Below are 23,993 nucleotides of genomic sequence, written 5' to 3'. Positions count from 1 at the left end.
AAACTGGACAGTCCCAGTCTTTTTAATCTCTCCTTGTAGGGAATTGTTCCATACCCCTAATCATTTTTGGTGCCTTTCTCTGTACTTTTTCCAGTTCAAATATATCTTTTTTGAGATGGGGGTGAAAAGAACTACTTGCAGTATTCAAGGTGTGGATGTACCATGGATTTATATAGTGACATTATGCTATTTTCTGTTTTATCTATTCCTTTCCTAATGGTTCCTAACATTCTGTTCGCTTTTTTGACTGCCACTGCACATTGAGTGGATGTTTTCAAAGAACTATCCACAATGACTCCCAAAATTTCTTTCCTGAGTGGTAACAGCTAATTTAGATCCCACTATTTAGTAAGTGTAATTGGGGTTATATTTTCCAGGGAGCATTTCTTTGCACTTATCAGCATTGAATTTCATCAGTGTTACCTAGTCATCCAGTTTTGTCAGATCCTTTTGTAATACTTTGCATTCAGCTTTGGACGTAAATATGCTGAATAATTTTGTATCATCTGCAAATTTTGCCACCTTTCTGTATACCCTCTTTTCCAGATAATTTATGAATATGTTGAACAGCACAGGTGCCAGTATAGATCCTTCAAGGATCCTACTATTTACCTCTCTCCACTGTGAAAACTGATAATCTATTCCTATCCTTTATTTCCTGTCTTTTAACCAGTTCCTGATCTATGAGAGGACCTTCCCTCTTTTCTCATGACAGCTTATTTTGCTTAAAAGCCTTTGGTGGGACCTTGTCAAAGACTTTCTGACAGTCCAAGTACACTATATCAGCTGGATCATCCTTGTTCACATGTTTGTTGACTCCCCTAAAGAACACTAACAGATTCATGAGATCTTTTTCATTTTACAAAAGCCGTGTTGACACTTCCCCAACATATTATGTTCATCTATGTGTCAGATAGGTCAGTTCTTTATCATAGTTTCAACCAATTTGCCTGGTACTGAAGTTAGGCTTACTGGCCTGTAATTGACAGGAACACCTCTGGAGCCTTTTTAAAAAATCAGTGTCACATTAGGTATCCTCCAGTCATCTGTTACAGAGGCTGATTTAAATAATAGGTTATATACCACATTTAGTAGTTCTGCAATTTCATATTTGAGTTCCTTCAGAACTCTTGGGTGAATACTATCTGGTCCTGGTGACTTATTACTGTTTAATTTATCAAATTGTTCCAAAACCTCCTCTGTTGACACCTCAGTCTGAGACAGCTACTCGGATCGGTCACCTAAAAAGAATGGCTCAGGTGTGGGAATCTCCATCACCGCCTCTACAGTGAAGACCAATGCAAAGAATTCCTTTAGTGTGGCCACAATGGTCTTATCATCCTTGAGTGCTCCTTTAGCACCGTGATTGTCTATGGCCCCACTGATTGTTTGGCAAGCTTCCTGACTGTGGTATACTTTAAAAAAAAATCTGTTCATTTTTGTTTCTCTTGCTAGTTGTTCTTCAAATTCTTCTCTTTTTTTGGCCTGCCTAATTATACTTTTACACTTGACTTGCCAGAGTTTATGCTCCTTTCTATTTTCCTCAGACTGATTATTTTCTTAAAATGAATCTTGTTCAAACTGGGCAGGTGTTTTGAAAAGGAGGAAGTGAAAATTGGCAGGCCAGAAATTGGCTGGCAGTGAAACAAATTCTGAGACTGAAGGGCTAGGTTTTCTTACGGTCGTCTAATAAATAGATAGAAGCAGCCTGACCTCTTTTGCCTGCTCTTCTTTCTCACATCCAGCCTCACCTTTTTTCAACCACACTCATTATTTTCAGGGACTCTTCCACTGTGCCCATTTCCCTGGCTGTAAATTGTGCTAAGTTTCCACAGCTTCCATTCCTCCCACAGGAGCTGCTGGCACTTAGTCCTGCTAATGATCAGGCTACTTCAGGGGTCAGCAACCTTTCAGCAGTGGTGTGCTGAATCTTCATTTATACACTCTAATTTAAGGCTTCGCGTGCCGGTAATACATTTTAACGCTTTTTAGAAGGTCTCTCTATAAGTCTATAATAATATAACCAAACTACTGTTATATGTAAAGGGTGGCCTGCTGGGACTCCAGGCCCAAAAGCAGGATGAGCAAGGGCTGGAAACCAAGATTGGTAGCTGAGGTGAGTGGAGTAGGTGACTGGTAGGCCTCAGCAGGGCTGGAGGCCTGGACCCTGTCTGCAAGAGAGCCTCCAACCGGAAGCAAGGTGAGTGGAGCTGCGCGGTAGAGACCCCTGCTGGTGAGGGGCCCAGCAGCCAGAACCCCAGAGCAGCGACTGGCTCGGCCTGCCGCCACTCTGGGGTTTCTGCCCCCAGCTCCTGCCAGCTGAGGTCTCAACCCGCTGCCAGCCTGGGGTTCCTTCCCCCCACGCCAGCAGCGGGTGCTGAATGGGACCCGCGGGGACCCCGGCTGGCAGGAGCCGGCAGTGGGAACTCCAGAGCAGGGCGGGCTGAGCGGCTCAGCCGGCCGTGGCTCTGGGGTTTTCACTGGCAGCTCCTGCCAGCCGGGGTCTCAGCCTGCTGCCAGCCTGGGGTTCCTTCCCCCCCAGGCCAGCAGCCGGTGCTGAGTTGGACCCATGGCATGACCCCATGTGGCAGGAACTGGCAGCGGGAACTCCAGAGCGGGGCGGGCTGAGCAGTCCAGCCCGCCGCGGCTCTGGGGTTTTCACCAGCGGCTCCTGCCAGCCGGGGTCTCAGCCCGCTGCCAGCCTGGGGTTCCTTCCCCCCAGGCCAGCAGCAGGTGCTGAGTTGGACCCGCGGTGGGTCCCACAGGAGCCGGCAGCTGGCAGCGGGAACTCCAGAGTGGTGGCGGGGCTGAGCAGCTCAGCCCACGCCGCGTGCCAGGAAAAATCAGCTCACATGCCAACTTTGGCACGCGTGCCGTAGGTTGCCGACCCCGGGATACTTCAATGTACATGGAATTAGATTGAGTGGATTTAGAAGCCTGATTTTGGCAGCATGATCTGAAAATGTTGGCCTTAAGGCCCAGTTCCTCCATCAGGTACCTTTACCTTCCTCCATGAGTAATCCCATTGGCTTCCAAGGATCTACAAAAACTGTTTGGCCTAGATATAATACTGTATGCATTAGGTCACCATAGTAATGTGTATTCTTTGATCAATCAGTTTCATAGTGAACGGTTCATGATTAAATAGTGGTTTGTGATTTCTATTTAGTGCATCTTTAACAAGCATGGTGCTCAAACTGTGGGGGAGGGGAAATGAAGTTATATCCACATCCAAATAGAGATAGCACCTCATCCTCTCCCCCAGTTAGCAATGGTATCTCCTCCCTGAAAATAGTGATGGTATGCCCACACTATCTCAAACAGTGATGTTACCCCCTCCTCTCACCCTACTTAGTGTTGGTACGCCCACCCACAGAGGTTGACAGAAACCTTCCTTTCCCCACCAAATAGTGAATGTGTGCTCCTCCCCCAGATAGTGATGGTATACTCTCCTCTCTTCCTCCCCCAATTACTGATGGTGTGCCCATCACCTCCACAGAGTGAAGGCCTGCCCACCCCTCAGTTAGTGATGGCATGCCCTCCTTTCCCCCCAGATAGTGATATGTGCTCTCACCCCCCATATAATGATGGTATGCTCCACCCCTGTGATGGTATGCCCCTCTCCGTCCAATTAGTCATATTGTACCCCCCTCCAATTAGTCGTGGTGTGCTCTCCTCTCCCTCCAGATGCTGATGGTGTGCCCCCCCATGATGGTATGCCCACCTTTCAATTAGTGATGGTATGACCCCTCACCTCCCCCCCAATAGTGATGGTTTCTCCACACACACACACACACACACATACACACTCACTAATGGTATGTTTAAACTTGTTTTGAATGACTATCCTTTGCCAGCAGGCAGCAGTGAGAAGAGGGCAGGGGAGGGTGGTAGTGATGTTGGGCAACCACCTCCCACGTTCCCTCCTCTCCTCAGTTCAAGCACTGACAATAACATCAGGAAGGAAATGTGCTTTTGCAATGTGGAAGAACTAACATGGCAGCAGCCCTAGAGCAGCCAGCAGCCAGCCTACCTCGGAAAGGTTTACTGGAAAGAAGTTTGAAGCCAGTAAACACTTCGCAAACGTTTGTCAGGCAGGAGTGGCAAAACCTTAGCACTGCCATCCATACCAGTGGTCTCTCTTCTCCCCTCACACTTTTACAAGGTTTACATAAGTACTCCCATTGCACATCAAAATGTGAAAGGAATTGCAATAGCTGGAGCTGCTGATGTCTTGGGATTTTCCAGCCCATTGCAAATGAATCCTCCCGTGGAAGGAAAGTGTCTGAAGGCATGATGTAAATGGTTCGTTTGTTGTTCTTTCTGGGTTTTTTTCCGGCGTGTTACCTATAGATTGTGTCGCTTCTGCGAAAGTATTTTTATCTGCCTCCTGGTACTGTATGAAGATCGCATACCCAGGCTTGCTTGCAGAAAACAAACAGAGGAAGCGAGCTTGGCGCTGAAAAGAGGAGTGTAAAGCAGTAGGATTAAAGGTCTGTGGTCGTTTCAAGCTCTCATAAAATCGGGCTGAAGGATGCTATTTTGCTGCAGTCTGGGTTCTTCCAGCCCACAGTGGCACAACAAACCATTTCAACATTTCAGCACAAAACAGATTCCATTGTTGGGCTGCACATTAAAAAGTGTTATTCGCTTTGAAGTTTTTGTCTAATGGCTCTAAACTGAAAGAAAATGTTTTCCTATTACTTAATTCAATCATAGCGAAGAGGCTTGGTAAAAAGCCCACGGATTTTGCCCAAAGTGTGACAGAGTTCTCTTTGTGTTTGCTTATCCTCTGCTGTCACACACTTTAATTCGCCTCTCTTTATCTGGCATTCAAAACTTTCTTCAATGACATTCAATAAGGTCCAGCGGCTGGAAAAAAAACTGGTTATTTTTTGGATATTCTTTCCCAGTAGCTTTGGGCTTGGTGTGCATTCAGGGACTGTTAACCCTTTGCCTCCCTGTGGCTAGGAGCCCCGGGGTTCAGCCCTCGGACAGCAGGAATCTCTTAGTCTGGGGCTAGAAATCCACACCTCCTCGGTGGCTGGCCATTTCCCAGCAGGAAGCTTTACCTCTTCCCAGGCTCAAATTGAGGATAAACATCTGCATTAAAAATATTAGCTCATTTTAAAAAAATGAAAGCTGCCGCGGGAAAGATACACTAAGAATCTGGGAATCTCCAGTGAGCTCAGGCGTGGGTTTTTACTATCATTCTTTTGTATCTTTATTTTTATAATGAAAAAAAAAAACCAAATACATTTCTAAGTTCAGACCGTCAATCTTGTCTCGGGCAAGCCTACCCCAGACTTCGGTGGGAAATGTGAGCAAGGAGTACAAGCCAGAAATACAGGGTCACATTGTTTCCCAGGCATTTTATTCTATTCTTTCCTTCCTATAAAAAAAATCCGTTGGGTGTTTTTAGACGGGCAGGTTACGGTATGTTCTATCAACACAATTTCTTCACATTTGTAATGAGGTTTACAGCCTCGAGATCTATTAAGTGGTCAGGGGCTGAAGAAAAAAATATATTCGTATAAATGCTTTTTTCTTATTGACATGTATTCCTTACCAACCTACAAATTAAACAACACAAACAAAAACACCACCCTGCCTTATACACAGACACAATTCAACGCCTAAATCAGGTACTGAATGATTGAATTGTGTGTGTGTGTGTGTGCGCGCGCGCATAGACATTAGATCTAGATCATGTTGTATGCTTTAAAGATCCTTTTCATTAACAAATAAAGATACCACCTCTTTTATTTATGCTAATTTTCATTATATGGGTGGGGGAAAGCTAATTGTTAAAACTGCTCTGAAACTGAAATATTTCAAAGCCTGCTTAATCAGTGCACGGCATTAAAAGTTGTTTAACTATTGTATAGCCAGAAAGACAGGAATAAACCGCATTGCAGCCTATTACAATTCAAGTGGTTTAAAATGAAAAAAGCATCTCTACTTTCTCTTGAATACACATTAACATTTATTTACTATAATTATATAGAATTGTAACATCCACCTATCTACCCACCGAGATATACTATAGATATATAGTATTCATAAAGTGTGGGTGCACTTTGTGTATATTGTATAGCTAGCTATGTGTGTGCGGATATGCATCTATGTAGGTATCCAAGAAACAGTGAGGCTGCTTTTTCATTTGGAATTGCAACAGGTTAAGATACGGCGAACTCTCCCCGTGTATATGCGCCAGACAGCTAGATAGCTGTATGTATTGTATGCACAAGGTTTGCACCAGCCCTTTGCCATGTGAAGCAGGTTTATACAAATAACAACACCCAGTATTGTGGATTGTGTAAACCGGAGGATTAAGCTCCTGGTGATGCACAAAGAAAAGGGCTCAACATAGTGGGCGAGTTGTGGAAATAGCAGCGGAAGATGGGAAGAACTTCCCGACAAAAGGAAGAGAAGAAAGTTACGGGTGTGTTTGCAGAAACTCGGGGATCGCCTTGCCGGGATCAGCGCTGCGGCGGAGAGTGCCGAGCAAAGCCGTTGCCCAGGTGGGAAGGCGGGCCGGCGGCTAACGGGCTGGGAAGGGAAGTTACACTGACTTGAAATAGTTGCTGCAAAGCCGAACCCAACAAGGGGAGAGGGCTGCCGGCGGCTGAACGCGCAGGAGCGCGATAAAGAGCCGGAGAAGAATATTAAATCGCTGGCGAATGAGCAAATAACCCCTCCAAAGGGAGAGGAGGGGTGAGGCCGCCAGCTACGGCGTGGGTGGGGCTGACAAGAATGGAGTACATTATGCAGTTCATTTAGTTAACAAGGGAAATAATGAGGAAGCGTGCAGCGTGAATGCCAAGAGAACAGGCACAAAAAGCCTATTGAGAGCCCCGGCCGCTCCTGGCGTAGCCATCACATGGCAAAGGCCCTATTTAAGCGGCGAGCCCGGCGCCTTTCAGCACCACTGGGGCTGGCCAGCACCCCGAGGCACCTCCGGCGGCTCCAGCAGCGCCGGGCCGGCAGCGCGGGGAGATGCCGCGCTCCTTCTTGGTGGACTCGCTGGTGCTGCGGGAGGCGAGCGAGAAGAAGAGCGAGAGCAGCCCGCCGCCGCCCCTCTTCCCCTACGCCGTGCACCCCTCGCACCCGCTGCACGGGCTGCCCCCCGGCGCCTGCCATTCGCGCAAGGCCGGGCTGCTGTGCGTGTGCCCGCTGTGCGTCACCGCCTCGCAGCTGCACCCGCCGCCCCCGGCCCTGCCGCTGCTCAAGGCCTCCTTCCCCCCGTTCGGCTCGCAGTACTGCCACGCGCCCCTGGCCAGGCAACACTCGGCCTCCTCCGCGGTCAGCGTCAGCCACGCGCCAGCCATTTACCAGACCGCCTACCCCCTGCCCGACCCCAGGCAGTTCCACTGCATCTCCGTCGGTAAGTGCCGGGCGGGAGTGTGTGTGTGTGTGGGGGGGGGGGGCTAAGAGATGGGGCAAACGGACTCGATCCTGCCCTGCCAGACTCCCCGTGCGCTCCCTAGGCGGTGCGGGCCAGGGCAGGATGGGGCCAATGTCGGCTGGCCCTAATTGAATCCGAGGAGGAGAGCTGGCCCAGCCCCCGGCAGTGCAGGGTATGCCATCGGTGCAATGGCAACTGTGGCCTGGGGAGAGAAGATGACACTGCAGGGTATGCCATGCCCAGCCTGGGCACTCAGACCTCGTATATAATGCGTAAGGGGACCTGTGGCACGGCAGCGCACGCCGTATACCATCCATGCCATGCCGTGTAATATCTCTGGCATGGGGGTGAGTTGGCGGGACATGCCACCCACCGCCTAGGCAATGCCAGGTAGCGTATGCAACAGTGTGAGTCCTGTGGCATTCATAGAGGCACCCGGCCAACAGCTCGGTGATCTGGCTGCTCCCAGCCTGCCGGGGTGTGGGGAGGTTTCAAGGATGCCAAATGGGCCCCCTAGAGCAGCTCGTGGTGCAGCAGGTTTAGCGCCACGGAGTCTGACCGTCCGCTTTCCTCTCCAGACAGCACCTCCAGCCAGCTGCCCAGCAGCAAGCGGATGCGCACCGCCTTCACCAGCACACAGCTCCTGGAACTGGAGAGGGAGTTCGCCTCCAACATGTACCTCTCCCGGCTCCGGCGCATCGAGATAGCCACCTACCTGAACCTCTCCGAGAAGCAGGTGAAGATTTGGTTCCAGAACCGCCGGGTCAAGCACAAGAAAGAAGGCAAGAGCAGCTCCCACCGAGGAGGGGGCTCTGCCCACAGCTGCAAATGCGCCTCTCTGGCCACCACAAAGTGCTCGGAGGACGACGAGGACTTGCCCATGTCTCCATCCTCCTCAGGGAAAGACGATAGAGATCTCACAGTCACCCCCTAGTCCCAGAGACCAACCCGAGAGCAGAAGGGGATCTTGCCCTGTCCTATGCCAAAACGCTGTGGAAGGATTTTATACCGTTTTGTATATTTCATGTAATTTACAAAGGACTTTCTGGCCTTTTTATAAATCCTGTGAGTGCCGCTGTGTCGTTGTAAATAAACTGTCCGTGTGAGCCTAAATGTCGCCAACTGTTGCTATTTTGCTTGTGGTGAGGGGTTTTGGTTTTGTCACCAGGCAAAGCGCTCCGCTCCCCAACCTCTGTGTTGTGAACTGTGATTAACTGTATCTGGTAAACAGCGAATGTCCAGAGCAATCTATTTTTCAGAGGGGGCGGAGAGGGGAGAACTAGTTCTGTAATTTGTATCAATGGTCGGGAAACATTCAGCTTTATTCTCTCCCGGCATTTCGTCCCTCTCCAAAGCAAAAGTGGAGACGCGCACAGGGTCACTATGGTGATCTCTAGAAGCAGGTAATGAAGTGTGAAATGTGGTTTGACGCCCCCCCCCCTTTTTTTGAGGGGAGGGGAAAGATTGGGGAGAGGAGTTTGTTTTTTTCTGTAAAATTTGCTTGATGGCGTTTCTTCAGACCCATAGCTATGTAATTGTATGGTTTCTGTAATACCGGAAGATATTTATTTATTTATTTATGTACAAAATAATAATAAAATTTTTGCATAAAGACATTACGTGACGCCTTTTTTAAAAAAAAGCTGTAATTTATGTAACCTACAGCTCTCCAAAGTGTGCTTGTGTTTATATATCTATCTAAAATTAAGTTGGGTATACAGAGGAACACTGCCGTGTATATGTAGAATGTGGTATATTTGCCTGCATGATTGCCTCACCCTAAATATGTTTATGGCCAATATATAATTATTATAACATATATAAGGACCAATTAAAGCATATTTTAATAATATATGCATCTCTTCTTAGTCCAGCGAGAGATTTTCCTTCTGGAATTTAGCGCATGTGATGCTTCTTTGATGCTACATAATCAGGAACATAGGCTTTCATTCCTTCTAGCAGTTTTTAAAAGCAAAAGATGCCGGTACTTCTGATCCTTGGGGAATAGCGCTTAAGGCTGGAAGCCAAGCTAATTAGAGATTGACATTTTTCCGAAAAGCTATGATCCCCGCTATCCATGCGCTCATCCCGCATCCATCCATTGACCTGTGCTTGCTAGCCGGAAAACCTGAAACTGAATCTTTGTCGGTCATCCCAAGAGCGAACATCGGAGTTACATTTATTATTAACAAATAATTAACACCTTTCAAATGATATTTTCCCCGATTAATAACTTGAAAGAGGAAAATACCATGCCTGCCCCCTTGTTTAATTCTCCAGATCGCTTCTCCCTTCAGTCTGGTTTTATCCTAGTTGAGCTAGAACTGTACAGAAGTCTCCATACTCTCCCTGCACATCCATCAATGGCCATTAATCCGTGGGTTTCCCGAATACGAGAAATCTCGGTAGACAGGAATTCCTATAGTACCACCGAATGCCACCTGCGAAAGGATTGCGCATTTGTAGACGCATCTAGCCTGATGTTCTAATTATATGGGGGTTCTTTAAACACTGATCTCATGCCACTGCATAACTTTACCAGCAACATTTATCAGGCAGTTAGAACAAACGGAACCCGGTGCCACAGATGATTACGCCAAGGTAGTTTTGACGGAAACAAGGATTGGCACATTCCCAAGTGCAGGAGCAGAGTTGGGGTCTTCGCGCGGAAAGCGCAGTAAACTGATCGCTTTGGTAAGGTTTAATGTAGAAAATAACTTGGGCCCATGTCGAGCCCTCGGGTTATTAAGCAGAATTCCCCAGTGTCTACATAGGGGAGTTCTGCTTTAAAAGTGATGGCACGATCTGTCCCCTCGATTCGGTTCAGTGTCCCGTCAACCTCCGCTTTCCAGTCGTTGGCTTTGAACGCTTTTAACCATCGCTATCTCTGGCTTCCAGGCTGCCTCCATGGGTGACACGCGTTAGAAAAGAGGTCTGTCTCGTACAGCCTTTGCCAAAGGCATCTCTGCACCTTGTATTTCTACAGCTGAACACCCTGTGCCCAGCTCCAGTGTTCCAAAGGCCCAGGCAAAACACTTACCGGTAGCTATCGCCGCGCTACCAAACACATGGTCATCAGATTTTAAACGTCCCTGTTAAAATCAAGGGGGAGGTTCTGGCTTTAAAATCGGTGGTATGATATGGCAGGTGAGCGAAATCTGATTGAGCAAATAACGGATGGATATTTTGAGTCATCTGGCCGTATGATGTACAGTATCTTGTGTTTCTTTAACTGACATTGGGGTGAAAATATATCACCATTTGTTTCAGAGTAGCAGCCGTGTTAGACTGTATCCGCAAAAAGAACAGGAGTACTTGTGGCACCTTAGAAACTAATTTGTTAGTCTCTAAAGTGCCACAAGTACTCCTGTTCTTATCACCATTTGTATTAGTATTTGTTCTCTTAATAAGTAAACCAGGGATCTGTCCTGTAGTCCTAATACAATCTAATTTTAAAACGAATTAATCTGGACTAAGAATTAGTTAGGTTGTTTTAGTATTCTATATGTTGTTTACACAATACCATAGGTGTGCATGGTGCTTAAAAGACAGACAGACAAAGCCCTCGTCCTCCGAGGTTATAATTAGCCTTAAGTTAATGTTTGCTTCTGTATTGTCCATAGGTGTAGACAGGGGCCATCTTAAACTCACTCCTGGCTTTGATGTATTACAAATGAAGCACTTGCCTCGTGTTACACAGATTGCTGCATTTCTGGGGATTAAGGATGATAATTCAGACTGAAGCAACGTGGAGGCCTCTGAGTTTTGGAAAAGTTATTTACTCATATGTTTATTCTCCCTCAGAGAATTTAATAATTTAATAATAATTTAATAATACATTGTCAGACTCTTATGGGTCCTTTCCGCTTTCTGTTGCAAATAAAGGTCAGGTAAGGTAATGCAATTGAGTAAATAAATCGCACCAGTAAATACCGATGAAGAGTTTAAAAGACGCAGAAACACTCTGCGGATCATCTTCTAGCCGGGAAGCGGCCCATGACCACAGCAGAGTTCGTAGGGTAGCAATATTTCTCTACAGATGCAACAAATTGCTTGGGTTGCTATTTTTATTACAACCGTTAATCCCTGTTCTGACAAAAACGAAACCAATAAACCCCCAGCATGACTTCTGCATTGATCCACTCAGTCAAGCTGAAGTTAAAAAATCTTTAAGGTGGAATCATAAAGTCTCATCAGATAGACCACAGGATCGGGATCTTAGTCGCTGATCGAGGCTGATCGTATCATTAGGACACACCGAGGACTCTTCTCTTGCCATTACATATTAATTAAAGACTCTAAACGTTTCCAACCTGATGGAAAGCAAGGACAGGTGCGAAATCGTATAACCTATTACACCGCTTTCCTCTGGATTCTGGTGAACAAGGGGGATTCAAATCATATTCCCTACACTATGCCTTTGCTTTGCACGGGGTCGCCTGCCCTGTGACACCAGACGGTTTCGGGCAGTGCAGTCCCCAGAGCTGAAGGGCTGGAAAGCACCGATATTAAGGCAAATATTCTGCACGATATTCGATTCTCCCTCTAATCGCTTTGCAGTGATGTCCGAAGTGATCAGCCCGAGGCTTCCCGATCTGAACTCACCTCGCATACACCCACCAGGGATCATATCCTGGTTCCAGAGGAGTTTTTGGGAGCTTTCTCCTTCACTTCAGTGGGGTCAGGATTCGGGGCATAGTTATTTCTGTGGCTGCTAGTAATCTGTGAGTGCTTCATATTTCAAGGGATTCATAGATTCTAGGACTGGAAGGGACCTCGGGAGGTCATGGAGTCCAGTCCCCTGCCCGCATGGCAGGACCAAATATTGTCTAGACCATCCCTGATAGACATTTATCTAACCTACTCTTAAATATTCCCAGAGATGGAGATTCCAGGGGAAATACAGTATTTCAAAACTCCAGATTGAAACCAGTAAGCACTATTTAGGGCTACTTCTCTCCGGGCCTTTTAGAAGGGCCAGGCTTTCCCAAACGAACTCGTTTTATACCATGAACAAGGCTTGGGCATATCTCCCATTGGCACCAGCGGGAGCGCATTGCGGTGGCATGCTGAGGCTCGGAACGCCTGCTAACAGTCCGGATCCTGAGACCAGACGTGATTACTGCCTCCATCGCTGCCTTCGTTGTTCCAAACTGGCTCTGATGGGGGGAGGGAGGAACCATAAAGCAGGGGAGGGGGTTGAACAAAAGCAGGTGAGTTTAGCAGAACACCGAAGGACACATTCTACCCTCGGACGCACCTGAAATTCTTTCATGAAAGTAACGGGGAGATGCACTCATCGCCCTAAGGCACGATTTGGATTCTCTCTGCTAGATACAAGCTTACACTTATCTGCTTAAACTGCTTCAGTTAAACCAGTTTGGTTACACCTGTGCAACCCCGTGTGGACATTCTTACTTGGTTTTGTGGCTTTTTTTTTGGTTTAGCTTGAACCAGTTCCTCATCGATTTAAACGAAACTGAAATAAGCCTGATTTAAACTGACATAAAAAGCCACACGGCCTTTCTCAGTAGTATAACGAAATCATTTTTAAAAATCACATTTTCAGTTAAAATGGTGCCACTCTACATGTACCCAAGCCCTGAATCAGGTGTATGTGGAGCCAATTTGTTGAGTGTGGTGTATTCCAGATCCTTGCTGCTTGTGGAATAATTTATAGTCTTGAGCCCAGTCTGATGTGTAAACATTAGGGAGCTGTCCAAATACGTGACAGTTTATACTTTTAACAAACTGAATTTGAAATCAAAATGCCAAATGCAGTGCTCAGGGACACCTTGTGGATTTGTGACAGTCATTGAAGGCCACGGGACCCATAAGCCAATAAAATAACTGCATTGTTCTGTGTTTGCAGCATATTCTGATTTTCAAATGTAATATTGATAACCATCCTTATTTTAATATTAAGACCTGCATTACACTCAGAAGTTGCCCTATCAGAATTCTACTATGTTGACCAAGACACACAAAGTAAATGATTATTGTAATAATTCATATTAATAATATACAAATAATAAATAAGTATAATCGTTCCACCTAGGAGTCCCAGTTATGCAGGAGCACACCATTCTGCCAGGCGCTGCACAAACAGAACAAAAAGACAATCTCTGCCCCAAAGAGAACACATTTAACATATTACCAAAAATAAAGGACAAATGGGATTTCTTCATTTCGCTTTTCAGAACATGTGTTAGCAGGAGCCAATCAACATGAAAATAGTTGATAAAAGAGACTGTGCTGTGTACCGGTCAGTGGCCTGCTACATTGTATTTGTGGGCTATGTATACCTAGCTGACCAAATTCTGTTCTTGCGTTACTATGTTCAACTCCACTAAGGTCAATAAAGTTTTGAGAAACTGAAGTTCTGGAAGAAGGTTAAAGGATATTACAGTATAGTTAGGAAAGAGAAGAGATTAAAAGAAAGAGGAAAATGTAGGAATTAAATAAACAAATTAGAAAATGAACTAGAGTTTATGATCATCATCATCATCATTGTGCCTAGGACTAATAATAATAATTTATTATTGTTAAGTATTAATTAATAATAATAATTATTATTATTATTATTATTATTATTATTATTATTATTATTGAAGAACCTATAATATGGTTGGCATTGTACAAACATAAAAGGAAGGATTGTCCCTGACCAAAAGCTCTCACAATTTAAAAAACAAATCAAGGACACACCTGGATGAAGGGTAGGGGATAGGATACAACATACAGATAACATAATCAGATATGTAATTGACCACATTTTGATTAAACATGGATAATTCAGTGGTTTTCTTAAAGCACTATCGAATATTCCAATCAACCCTCAGCCATGCTGATATTAGCCAGCTAGTCATTTCTGGCTATTATCATCTGGCTAATTTCTGGTAAGCATCCGGATGGAAGTGGGTTTTTAGGAGGGATTTGAAAGAAGAGAGGACTGTGACTTTGGGGACATTTCATGGGTAGGGCTTGTGTTGAAGAAAGCCCCAGAGATGTCAGTAGGATAAGCAAGCACACAGCAATATATGCTTTATGAGCTAAGAAGGCAAAGCAGGGATTACTCAGAAAAAAAAGTTGAAAAGAGAGAGAGACAGCACCTGCTTTGGGAGACACAGGTTCCTGCATTAGGAGGAGTAAGCAGAGTCCTTATAGGGCATGTCTACACTGCAATGTAAGCCCAGGGTTAGTGGGACTTGAGTCAGCTGACCTGTGTTAAGAACCCAGGGCTTGAGCAGCTACACTGATTCTTAACCCTGTGTTAAGAATTTTCTAACCTGAGATAGAACCTGTGGCTCTAGAGTCCACGTTGCAGCATGCAGACCTGACTCAAACCAACCATATCCCATATTCCCTAGCAGCCTTCCAAAATGTGTCTGCTGTAGCCCTTTGGCCATGGTACACTGTGGGAAAACTTTACTGCCCACCCTGCACATTACAGGAAGTTTGAACAGCCTGCCAACAGGGCTGGTGCTACCATTTAGGCAAACTAGGCGGTTGCCTAGGGCACCAAGATTTGGGGGGGCCAAAAGCAGTGCCCCCAATTTTTTTACAGCGTTCCTATGCCCCCTCCCTGAGCGCGCAGTCTCAGCTCCACTTCTCCTGCCTCCCAGGCTTGCAGAGCCAATCAGCCATTTGGCACCAAAGCCTGGGAGGGGAGGAGAATTAGAGAGGGGGCGGCGTGCTCGGGCAGGAGGCAAAGCAGAGGTGAGTGGGGAGGGGGAGCTGCCACGTGGGGGGCACCTCAGGGCGGGGGGGGGGAACTGCCACGGGGGGGCGCCTCAGGGCAGGGGGGGCAGGGAGCTGCCACAGGGCTGGGGGGGCACAAGGTGGAAGTTTCGCCAAGGGCGCAAAAATTCCTTGCACCGGCTCTGCCTGCCAACACAGTCTGCCGAGCAATATGAAGGAGACAGACCTCTTTTCAAGAAGTTCTCTTGTTTCCGTTTTCACTCCTGTGTCAGGAAATGGGCAGAGCTTCCATGAGGCACTGGTGGACATTTCAGTGGCATTTTCTGACCAACCAAAGGCACCTGACAGAACTTCTGATGAAGCAGGAGGAGAAGGCAGAGGAGGAAGAGTATCCTGGCATGGCAGACTCACACTGTCTAATGCTGCTCAATACACTTAGTATAGTAGCCACTGATGCCTCCTATGTAGATTGGTGCTTCTAACCACCAGCACAGATGGGTGGGATCACATCATGATGCAGACCTGGGATGACCAGCAGTGGGCTCAGAACTTTTGCATGAAGAAAGCCACAGTTCTGGAGCTTTGTGAGCAGCTTGCCCCAACCCACCAACATAAAGTCACAGGCATGAGACCAACCCTGCCAGTCCACACACACACACACACAGTATAAGTTTTAAACAGTGTAATACTGTACACAGCAATGATGATTGTGAAGCTTGGTTGAGGTGGAGAGTTAGAAGGTGGGATATTTCCCAGGGAATGCCTTACTGCTAAACGATGAACTAGCATTTGGCTGAACCCTCAAGGGTTAACACATTGGTGTTAATGTAGCCTCACACTCTACAAGGCAGCACAAATGGAGGGAGGGGAAACAGCATGGTAGACCGAGACAGAGACACACACAAGGTGTGTGGGAGAGAGAAAGAGATGTGCATTGCCCCTTTAAGTACAGTGACACCACTCTAAGTACATTGCCTTTGTAAGTATATCAGGAAGTTGAGACAGCAGCTGCGGCCAACAAGTTCTCTCCGTCCTGAACCCTGTCATATCCCTACCCTACTCTATATGGAGAAGGAGTAAGCGGTGGGCAGGAGCAAGGTGGAGGGGGACACCCTGACATTAGCCCCCTTCTTTCTCCCCCCCATCCCCAAACATCAAGCAGGAGGCTCCTGGGAGCAGCTCCCAGGTAGAGGGCAGGAGCAGCACATGGCAGTGTGGGGAGGGACAGCTGAACTGCTAGCAATTGATAGCCTGCGGGGCGGCTGCCACACAGGGGACTTAGGGGAACGAGCTGATGGGGGGGTGCTGCTGGTCCATCCTGGTTCCAAGCCCCCACCAGCTAGCTGCAACGGGCTGCTCTTCCTGCAAGCAGTGGACAATGCAGGTGGCTGCCAAACAACATTATAAGGGAGCATTGTGCAACTTTAACCGAGCATGTTCCCTAATTGAGCAGCAACGTAACAATGAAACAACATTAACCAGGATGACTTTTAAGTGAGGAGTTACTGTATGTGGTTTACCCCAAGGTCATAGGCATAACAATATTTCTGCGGTAATTGCTGGCTTTGAGAGCATGGGTGTTTCCTAACTGTGCCAGGGCAATTGATGGGACTCAAGTGCCCATAATTCACTCTCCTCAAGGAGCACATAAGCGCATAAACCGTAAAGGGTACTACTCCATTGTTATGCAGGCCCTTGTGGACTATAGAGGCTGATTTATGAACATCAATGTGGATTGTCTGGGAAAGTTAATGGTGCCAGGACTTTTCATCAATTGGGAGTCTATATTCATGGACAGGCTGGGACATTATTCCCATCAAATGACATTGTCATAAATGAAGTTACTGTCTGTACCCATGCCTCAGTGGGTCACAACTGAGGATGCCAAATTCAGGACAAACTGCTGAGAAATAGGGCAGATACACCCCAAGACTGGTGGCTAATCCCCCATAGGATATACCAAACCAGCAACCAAAGTAAACTTCTGTTTCACCACACTAGCTAATAAAAAGAGAGGAGGAATAGCTCAGTGGTTTGAGCATTGGCCTGCTAAACCCAGGGTTGTGAGTTCAACCCTTGAGGGGGCCACTTAGGGGATCTGGGGCAAAATCAGTACTTGGTCTTGCTAGTGAAGGAAGGGGGCTGGACTCAATGACCCTTTAGGGTCCCTTCTAGTTCTATGAGACAGGTAAAACTCCATATGTTATTATAAAAGCAGTTTCCTTATGCATTCCAGTCCTTGTACTACCACCAAAAACACTGGATTTAATGGTGAGTGGTTCTTTACAATGAGTCTCATCAAATAAAAAGTTCTTCTGATCCCAAAGGACCAGCCACATACCCAGGTCAATATATAACTTAGATCTTACCCAAAAATCACGCTGATGCCAATCCTTTAGTATCTAAAATCTAAAGGTTTATTTATAGAAAGAAAGAAAGAAAGGTGAGAGTTAAAATTGGTTAAAGGAATCAAATACATAAAATAATTGCAAAGTTCTTGGTTCAGGTTTGTAGCAGTGATGGAATAAACTGCTGGCTTAATAGTCTCTGGTTTCTTCCAAATCATTGGAAGGTCCTCAGTCCATTGGTTAGAATGCTCCCATTAGAATAAGTCCATATTCCAGAGTTTGAGCAGGATAGAGGCTGGAGCAGGATAAAGGCAAAATGGAGGGGTTACCAGGGCATTTTATATCTTCTGCCATGTGGAGGGAATCCCATTGTTCTTACTGTGGAAAATTACAGCAACAAGATGGAGTTTGGAGTCACATGGGCAAGTCACATGTCCATGCCTTTCGCCTAGTCACAGCAGGAAATTCCATTAAGTGTAGATTGGCGTCTCCCATAGTCATTGTAAGTTAAATGTTCTTTTGATGGGTCACTTAATGGACAATGAACCTTGGAAGACTCCAATGCACATAAGAAGTCTACCTGGGGACGTTCAAGGTAGCATATGAACAATGGCTGCCACCTGTAAAGTTCTGAGTCATGCATGGACATGTGACTCCAAAACTCCATCTTGTAGCTGGGTCTCTACATGGGGGAAGGAGGGGCATCCACCCACAAGAGAGGAACTATATAAAGTCCTGGGAGACCCCTCCATTTTGTCTTTAGCTGGCTCAAGAGATAGCCTCTCCAACCCCAAAGGATACCTGAAAGAAACTGGAACAAAGGTCAGTAACCACAGGGGTATGAGTGATCGCTGGACCCAGACTAGAAGGAGGCTAGTCTGTAAAAGAAACTTATTGGAACATCTCTGAGGGTGAGATTTCATCTGTAATCACTTTCTTACTGTATTAGGCATAGACTTGCATGTTTTATTTTGCTTGGTAGTTCACTATGTTCTATCTGTTATTACTTGGAACTACTTAAATCCTACTTTTTGTATTTAATAAAATCACTTTTTTACTTATTAATTAACCCAGAGTATGTATTAATACGGGGAGGGGGGGGCAAACAGCTGTGTATATCTCTCTATCAGTGTTATAGAGGGCGAACAATTTATGAGTTTACCCTGTATGAGCTTTATATAGGGTAAAATGGATTTATTTGGGGTTTGGACCCCATTGGGAGTTGGGCATCTGAGTGTTGGAGACAGGAACACTTCTTAAGCTGTTTTCAGTTAAGCCTGCAGCTTTTGGGGGACATTGTTCAGACCTGGGTCGGTGTTTGTAGCAGGCTAGCGTGTCTGGCTCAAACCAGGCAGGGCACTGAAGTCCCAGGCTGCCAGGGAAAATGGGCTCAGAGATAGTCTCGGCACATCAAGTGGCAGTTCCAAAGGGGGTTTCTGTGATCCAACCCGTCACACATGGGTTTGGCTTTATTATTTCAAATCATGATTGTATGATGAGATGTACTGATAGTAGTACACTTTCTTGATGATATAAAAGGCTTTATTTGTAATTATGTGTTAAAACAGTACAACAATCACCCTTTGCCAGGCAGGCCAGATGCCATTACTAACCTAAACATCAGTTACAAAAGAACATTTCCAATATCAACGCCAACATTGCATGAACAATTGAAAACATGACAGAACCCCCTATCTCTGCACATCCCCTGGCCCACCATTCGCCTTTCCCTTCTTTACTTGTTTTCTACACACTTGGTGCTGTGGGATGGGGGTGGAGGTAACCATCAGTTCATCATGGAAGTGATCCCTCTTGGAATAGTCCATGAAGGTGGGCCAGGCTTGTACTGCACTGAGGTCACGCTGTGGAGCTACAGCAGCCAGTACAGGTTGAGGGGCCTGCAGTGGGACAAGACACAGAGGATTATTGTCTCAAGTAGCTCAGTGGAGACACACAAAATGAATTCTTGGGAGTTTCAAGGACATAAAATGTTACATTTAAAAACTGACCTGCAGAATCTCCCTGGACGCAGCCTCATTAATCCCAGGTAAAGTAGTGCAAAAACCATGATGAGTTAAAAATCATAAGCTGTTTTTGTTGCACAGACATTGCATAATTACTTCGGTTGGGGGAGGGGTAGTCAGTGGCCTTGCTACAAAAGGCTTTTTCTATCACTTCAGGCCTTTCGCATTTTGGAGGACATTCTTGTGGTGCCCTACTGGCAGAGGGAATGTTATTCCAAGCTGCTGGTGGGAAACCTGCAGCATATGCAGCCGAAGTATACAAATGTATAATGACTGAACAGCACATGTAGGAGCAGAGTGGGCTGGTCAGCTACCAAGGTGGCCCTGGAAAATATGCCCTTCCCTGCAGTGTGACTACCTGTCTGGAGTTCCTGCTTCAGGAAAAGCTTGCAGCTATCAGCACCCAGGATTGGGTCAGAATTCATGAGGGAATCAACAGGATGCTACGTAAGCTTCCACATGGCTTAGTCTGTTATGGAGGCATGTGCACACACAGAACTCCACAGCCTTCCTCCTCCCCATCCCCGGCACATTTCTGGACAAAGATTCAAACTCCAGTCATACTTGGGACAAATGATTTTGTCACCTAGGGACTGCATGGACTACCTCTCACTGAACTGGGCTAGATTTGGAAATGGAACCCATTCCACCCCCACCCAGCTTACTGTTTCCAGTCTGCTCCACCGACTATTGAGCGATTACCTAATGGCAAGTGTAAAGGCACAGCAATGTAATGTAATTATTGTTAAACCAGAATGCCCTAAGAAAAAAACGGTGCCTTTCCAATACAAATACTCTTTAAAGGTATTCTTTACTGTTTGCATTTCCTGGTTGCCATTTTGAACTGTGAGGGGAGGATGGGAAGGGAGTATGCCAGGGTGCTGAGATACAATCTACCATTAGTGGATACACGCTGCTAGCCTGGGCTTCTCAGAACGTTTGCATTTGTTCTTAGAGCAGAAATCTCTCCCATTACCATGGAAATAAACATTAAATTGGAGCCGGAAACTTACCGGGCTCAGGGGCAGCTTCTGTTCCTTCTGTGTGCACTGCACGCTTGGCAGCAGGCTCAGCCCAGGGGCCGGGGGCGGGGGAAGGGGTAATCAAACAACTCCTCTGCGTATGGACCCAGAATTCACTGCTGATCTTGTTCCAAAGCATGCTCTGGGACCAGTTTGGGTAACAGAGTGACTTCATGAGCCTCACTAGGGGTCTGCTGCTGGCTCCCACTGGTCCCCGTGCTGGATTCTGGGGCCAGCAGGGCACCATCCCAGCTGACCAGGTCATCCTGTACCACAGTTGATGCCATGCTGGGGGCAGTGCCCAGCACCCAGTCAAGCTCCTCATAAAATGGGCACAATGTCAGCAAGTTGCCTGAGGTGTGGTTCTAGTCCCTGATTTTCTAGTACTTGCTCTTGAGCCACTTAATCCATTCCCTGCCCTGGTCACCAGTCTGGTAAGTTTACAAAGCTGCCAGCTTCTTCACTATCTGCTGGTATGTGTGGTCATTCCTGGTGCTTTTGCTGAAGTCCACAGTTTTGCTGGCCTTGCACCAGAGATTCATCAAAATCTGGCTGTGCTCCCATGACCAGGAAGTAGCTCGCTTTGCAAAAGGCTTGTTCTGGTCAGTCTCCATTGCAAACCCAGGAGACTTGCTGATGGTGTGTTTGCAGCTCGCTGGTCAGAAGACGATGGAAGGGATAACACTGACTCACTGAGTTGCTGTTGTACATCAGAGGGGTTGGCTTCCACATTCAATTAAGTCTATTGGAGATTGTTGCGATATAGCCAACAAAGGAAGCTGGCCCATGGGATTGTGGGATAGTTTTGGTGGACTCCCAGGACTGAGTCAAGCAGGGCTGTATCTACACTGCAAAGCAATAGGGCTCAAACCCTTGGTCATGGCTTAACATGGGCTTGGACTCTCCTCCCCTGCAGGGTCCGAGGTCCCTAGGTCTAAGCCCGAATCTGAGAGATTTGTGTGTAGATAGAAGGGTGGGTAGGGTTCAAGGTGGAGTCTGAGTCTGAACTTGGGCTTACATTTCAGTGTAGACATACCCTTTGAGTCCCCTTTCCAGACCTGAAAAAGATCTCTGTGTAAGCTTGTTTCTCTCACTCACAGAAGTTGGTCCAATAAAAGATATTACCTCACCCACCTTGTCTCTCTAATATCCTGGGACCAACATGGCTACAATAACACTGCATACATTAAAAAAGAAAGAAAGAAAGAAAGAAAGAAAAAGAAATGTATTGTGAAGCAAAATTCTGGGGGAAAGAATCATTCCATGTTGATTGAAACCATTTAATTCAAAAGATTTTGTTCCTATTTTTACATTTTTAAAAACATATAATGTAAAATAAAATAAATCTCACTGAAAAGTAGTTTCAAAATGAAAACTTGAAAATTTCCATTTTTGACTTAATCAAAATAGTTCATGTTGTGTTTTTATTTATTTATTTATTTTTCAAAATGAAATTTGGTCAAAATGACACATTTCCATAAAATGTTTTGCTTTGGATGAATCTGCATTTTCTGCTGGAAAGATGTTCCATCTGAAAATTTCTGACCACCCCAATTATCTATGCACAGAAAGATATAGTAGTGATGCACCAATGACAGTGATGTAGTCACTGAAACGTTAATAATTCTAATCCCCTACATATGCCAACTCATTATAGAATCATAGAAACATAGGGCCAGAAGGGACCTTAAGAAGTCAGCGAATCCAGCCCCTGTCCTGAGGCAGGACCAAATAAATCCAGACCATCCCAGATGTAAGGCTGGGCCACAGGAGGCCTGTGTGCACTGGTCAGCTGCTAAATTGCAGTCAGGAGATGAGAAGTGGGATCACGAGTGAACTGGGTCAGAATGCCAGGAAGTCAGGATAGGCACCTGATGGATTTTGACAGGTGGAGGCAGTGGTTTGGCTTGGTCAAGGAAATGGTTCTCAGTATAGGACTTCAGAAAGGAAACATAAAAGACTGGGTGTATTTTTAGACTGGAGAAGCTGTAGCTTAAAGATAACTGGGTTGATCTGCTGTCATACTGGGAAGGCTGCAGGAACTGGTGGTACAATTTCCAGGCGGGTTGACTGGTCTGGAGAAGTTTGGCGGCATGCCACATCTTCTGGCTTACTGTGAACACTGGAACTTCTTGTACTTGATGGACTGCATGCCTCTTGTAAGCCTTCTTTGCTTCTTCTAGGTAGTTCTTGAGTTCCTCCCAAATAAGATGGATCTGTTGGGCCCAGTCAGTGGTGCCCAGGTTCAGGAAGGCTGCTGGTAACGCCAGGTGAAAACAGAGGTGGAACCCATAATTAGTGAATAAGGGGCCTGCAGGGGCATGATCAACATTGTTATATGAAAATTCTGCATATGACAGGAGTGTGGACCAGTGATTTTGAGTACTGCTCCAGTTCCTGGTTCATCAGGTTGGTTTGTCGATCTGTTTGGGGGTGGAGGTATGCAGTGGAGGTGGATATGAGGACACCCAATAGCCTAAATGCTTCATGCCAGAAGCAAGAGGTGAACTGTGGGTCTCCATTGCAAACTATGTGGTCAGGGAATCCATGAACTGAACAACTTTGTACAGCAGGAGTTGAGCAGTAATCTTGGCAGAGGACAGGTGGTTGCAAGGGATGAAATAGGCCATTTTGGTCAGGCAGTCCATGACTGTGAAGACGATGGTGTGTCCATCAGACACTGGATGTTCCACAATGAAATCTAGGCTGAGGGCAGACCTAGGCCTATGTGGAGTCTCCAGGGATACTAAGGTGCTGAGGGGTCTGGTCCTGTACATCTTGGTACCTGCACAGCACTTGCAGGAGCCCACATATGCTTGGACATTGGCCCACATGTGGGGCACCAGAAAAAATGGGCAACCATGCAGGAAGTCTTCGAATGACCAAAGTGACCTATTGACAGAGTGTTGTGGCATATCCATAGCAACTCCAGTCAGGGGCGCCCAAGGGGCATATATATGTGCTTGTTGAAATATGCTATCCCATCCCACACAGAATGGTGCGTCTTAGTCCCCAGTGCCATGGACTGTGTTCCTTCGGGTCTTCTTTCAAAGTGTACAGATGAGGAAGAGCATGTCTTGTGAATTGTGGCATTGGCAAAATTACTAGGCTTGAATAGGTAGAGGGGCTCAGAAGCTGGTTCCTCATTTCTCTGGGAGTATTCCCCCTTCTGTGATAGAGCATCACCTTTCCCATTTTGCTTTCCCAGCAGTAGGTAATTGTCAACTTGAACTGAGAAAAGAACAAGACTCACCTTAACTGCCTCTGGTTCAACACTTGGGCCTTGTGGAGGTACTTGAGGTTCTAATGGTTGATGAAAACCTGTACTAGGTGACGAGTTCTCTCAAGATGATGATGCCATTCTTCAAATGCAGTTTTTATTGTGAGCAGCTCTTTGTCCAGTATTTCACAGTTCATCTCTGTGGGGGTAAGTTTGAGAGTAGAATGCACAATGTGCAGAACTGACTGGGGTCCGAGTCACTGTGAGAGT

At 46.2% G+C, this 23,993-nt stretch overlaps 1 protein-coding gene across 1 annotated transcript; it reads left to right on the top strand.

Moving 5' to 3' along the window:
* Positions 1–6,999: 6,999 nt before the first annotated feature.
* On the top strand, positions 7,000–8,951 carry GSX1 (GS homeobox 1). Its single transcript, XM_054015475.1, has 2 exons — positions 7,000–7,387; positions 7,987–8,951. Exons 1-2 carry the CDS (start codon positions 7,000–7,002, stop codon positions 8,340–8,342), a joined length of 744 nt encoding a protein of 247 aa, XP_053871450.1. The 3' UTR covers positions 8,343–8,951.
* The last annotated feature ends 15,042 nt before the right edge of the window (positions 8,952–23,993 follow it).

The sequence above is a fragment of the Malaclemys terrapin genome, chromosome 1 (genome assembly GCF_027887155.1).
Source record: "Malaclemys terrapin pileata isolate rMalTer1 chromosome 1, rMalTer1.hap1, whole genome shotgun sequence".
NCBI lineage: Eukaryota > Metazoa > Chordata > Testudines > Emydidae > Malaclemys > Malaclemys terrapin.
This window is presented reverse-complemented; position numbering and strand designations above follow the sequence as displayed.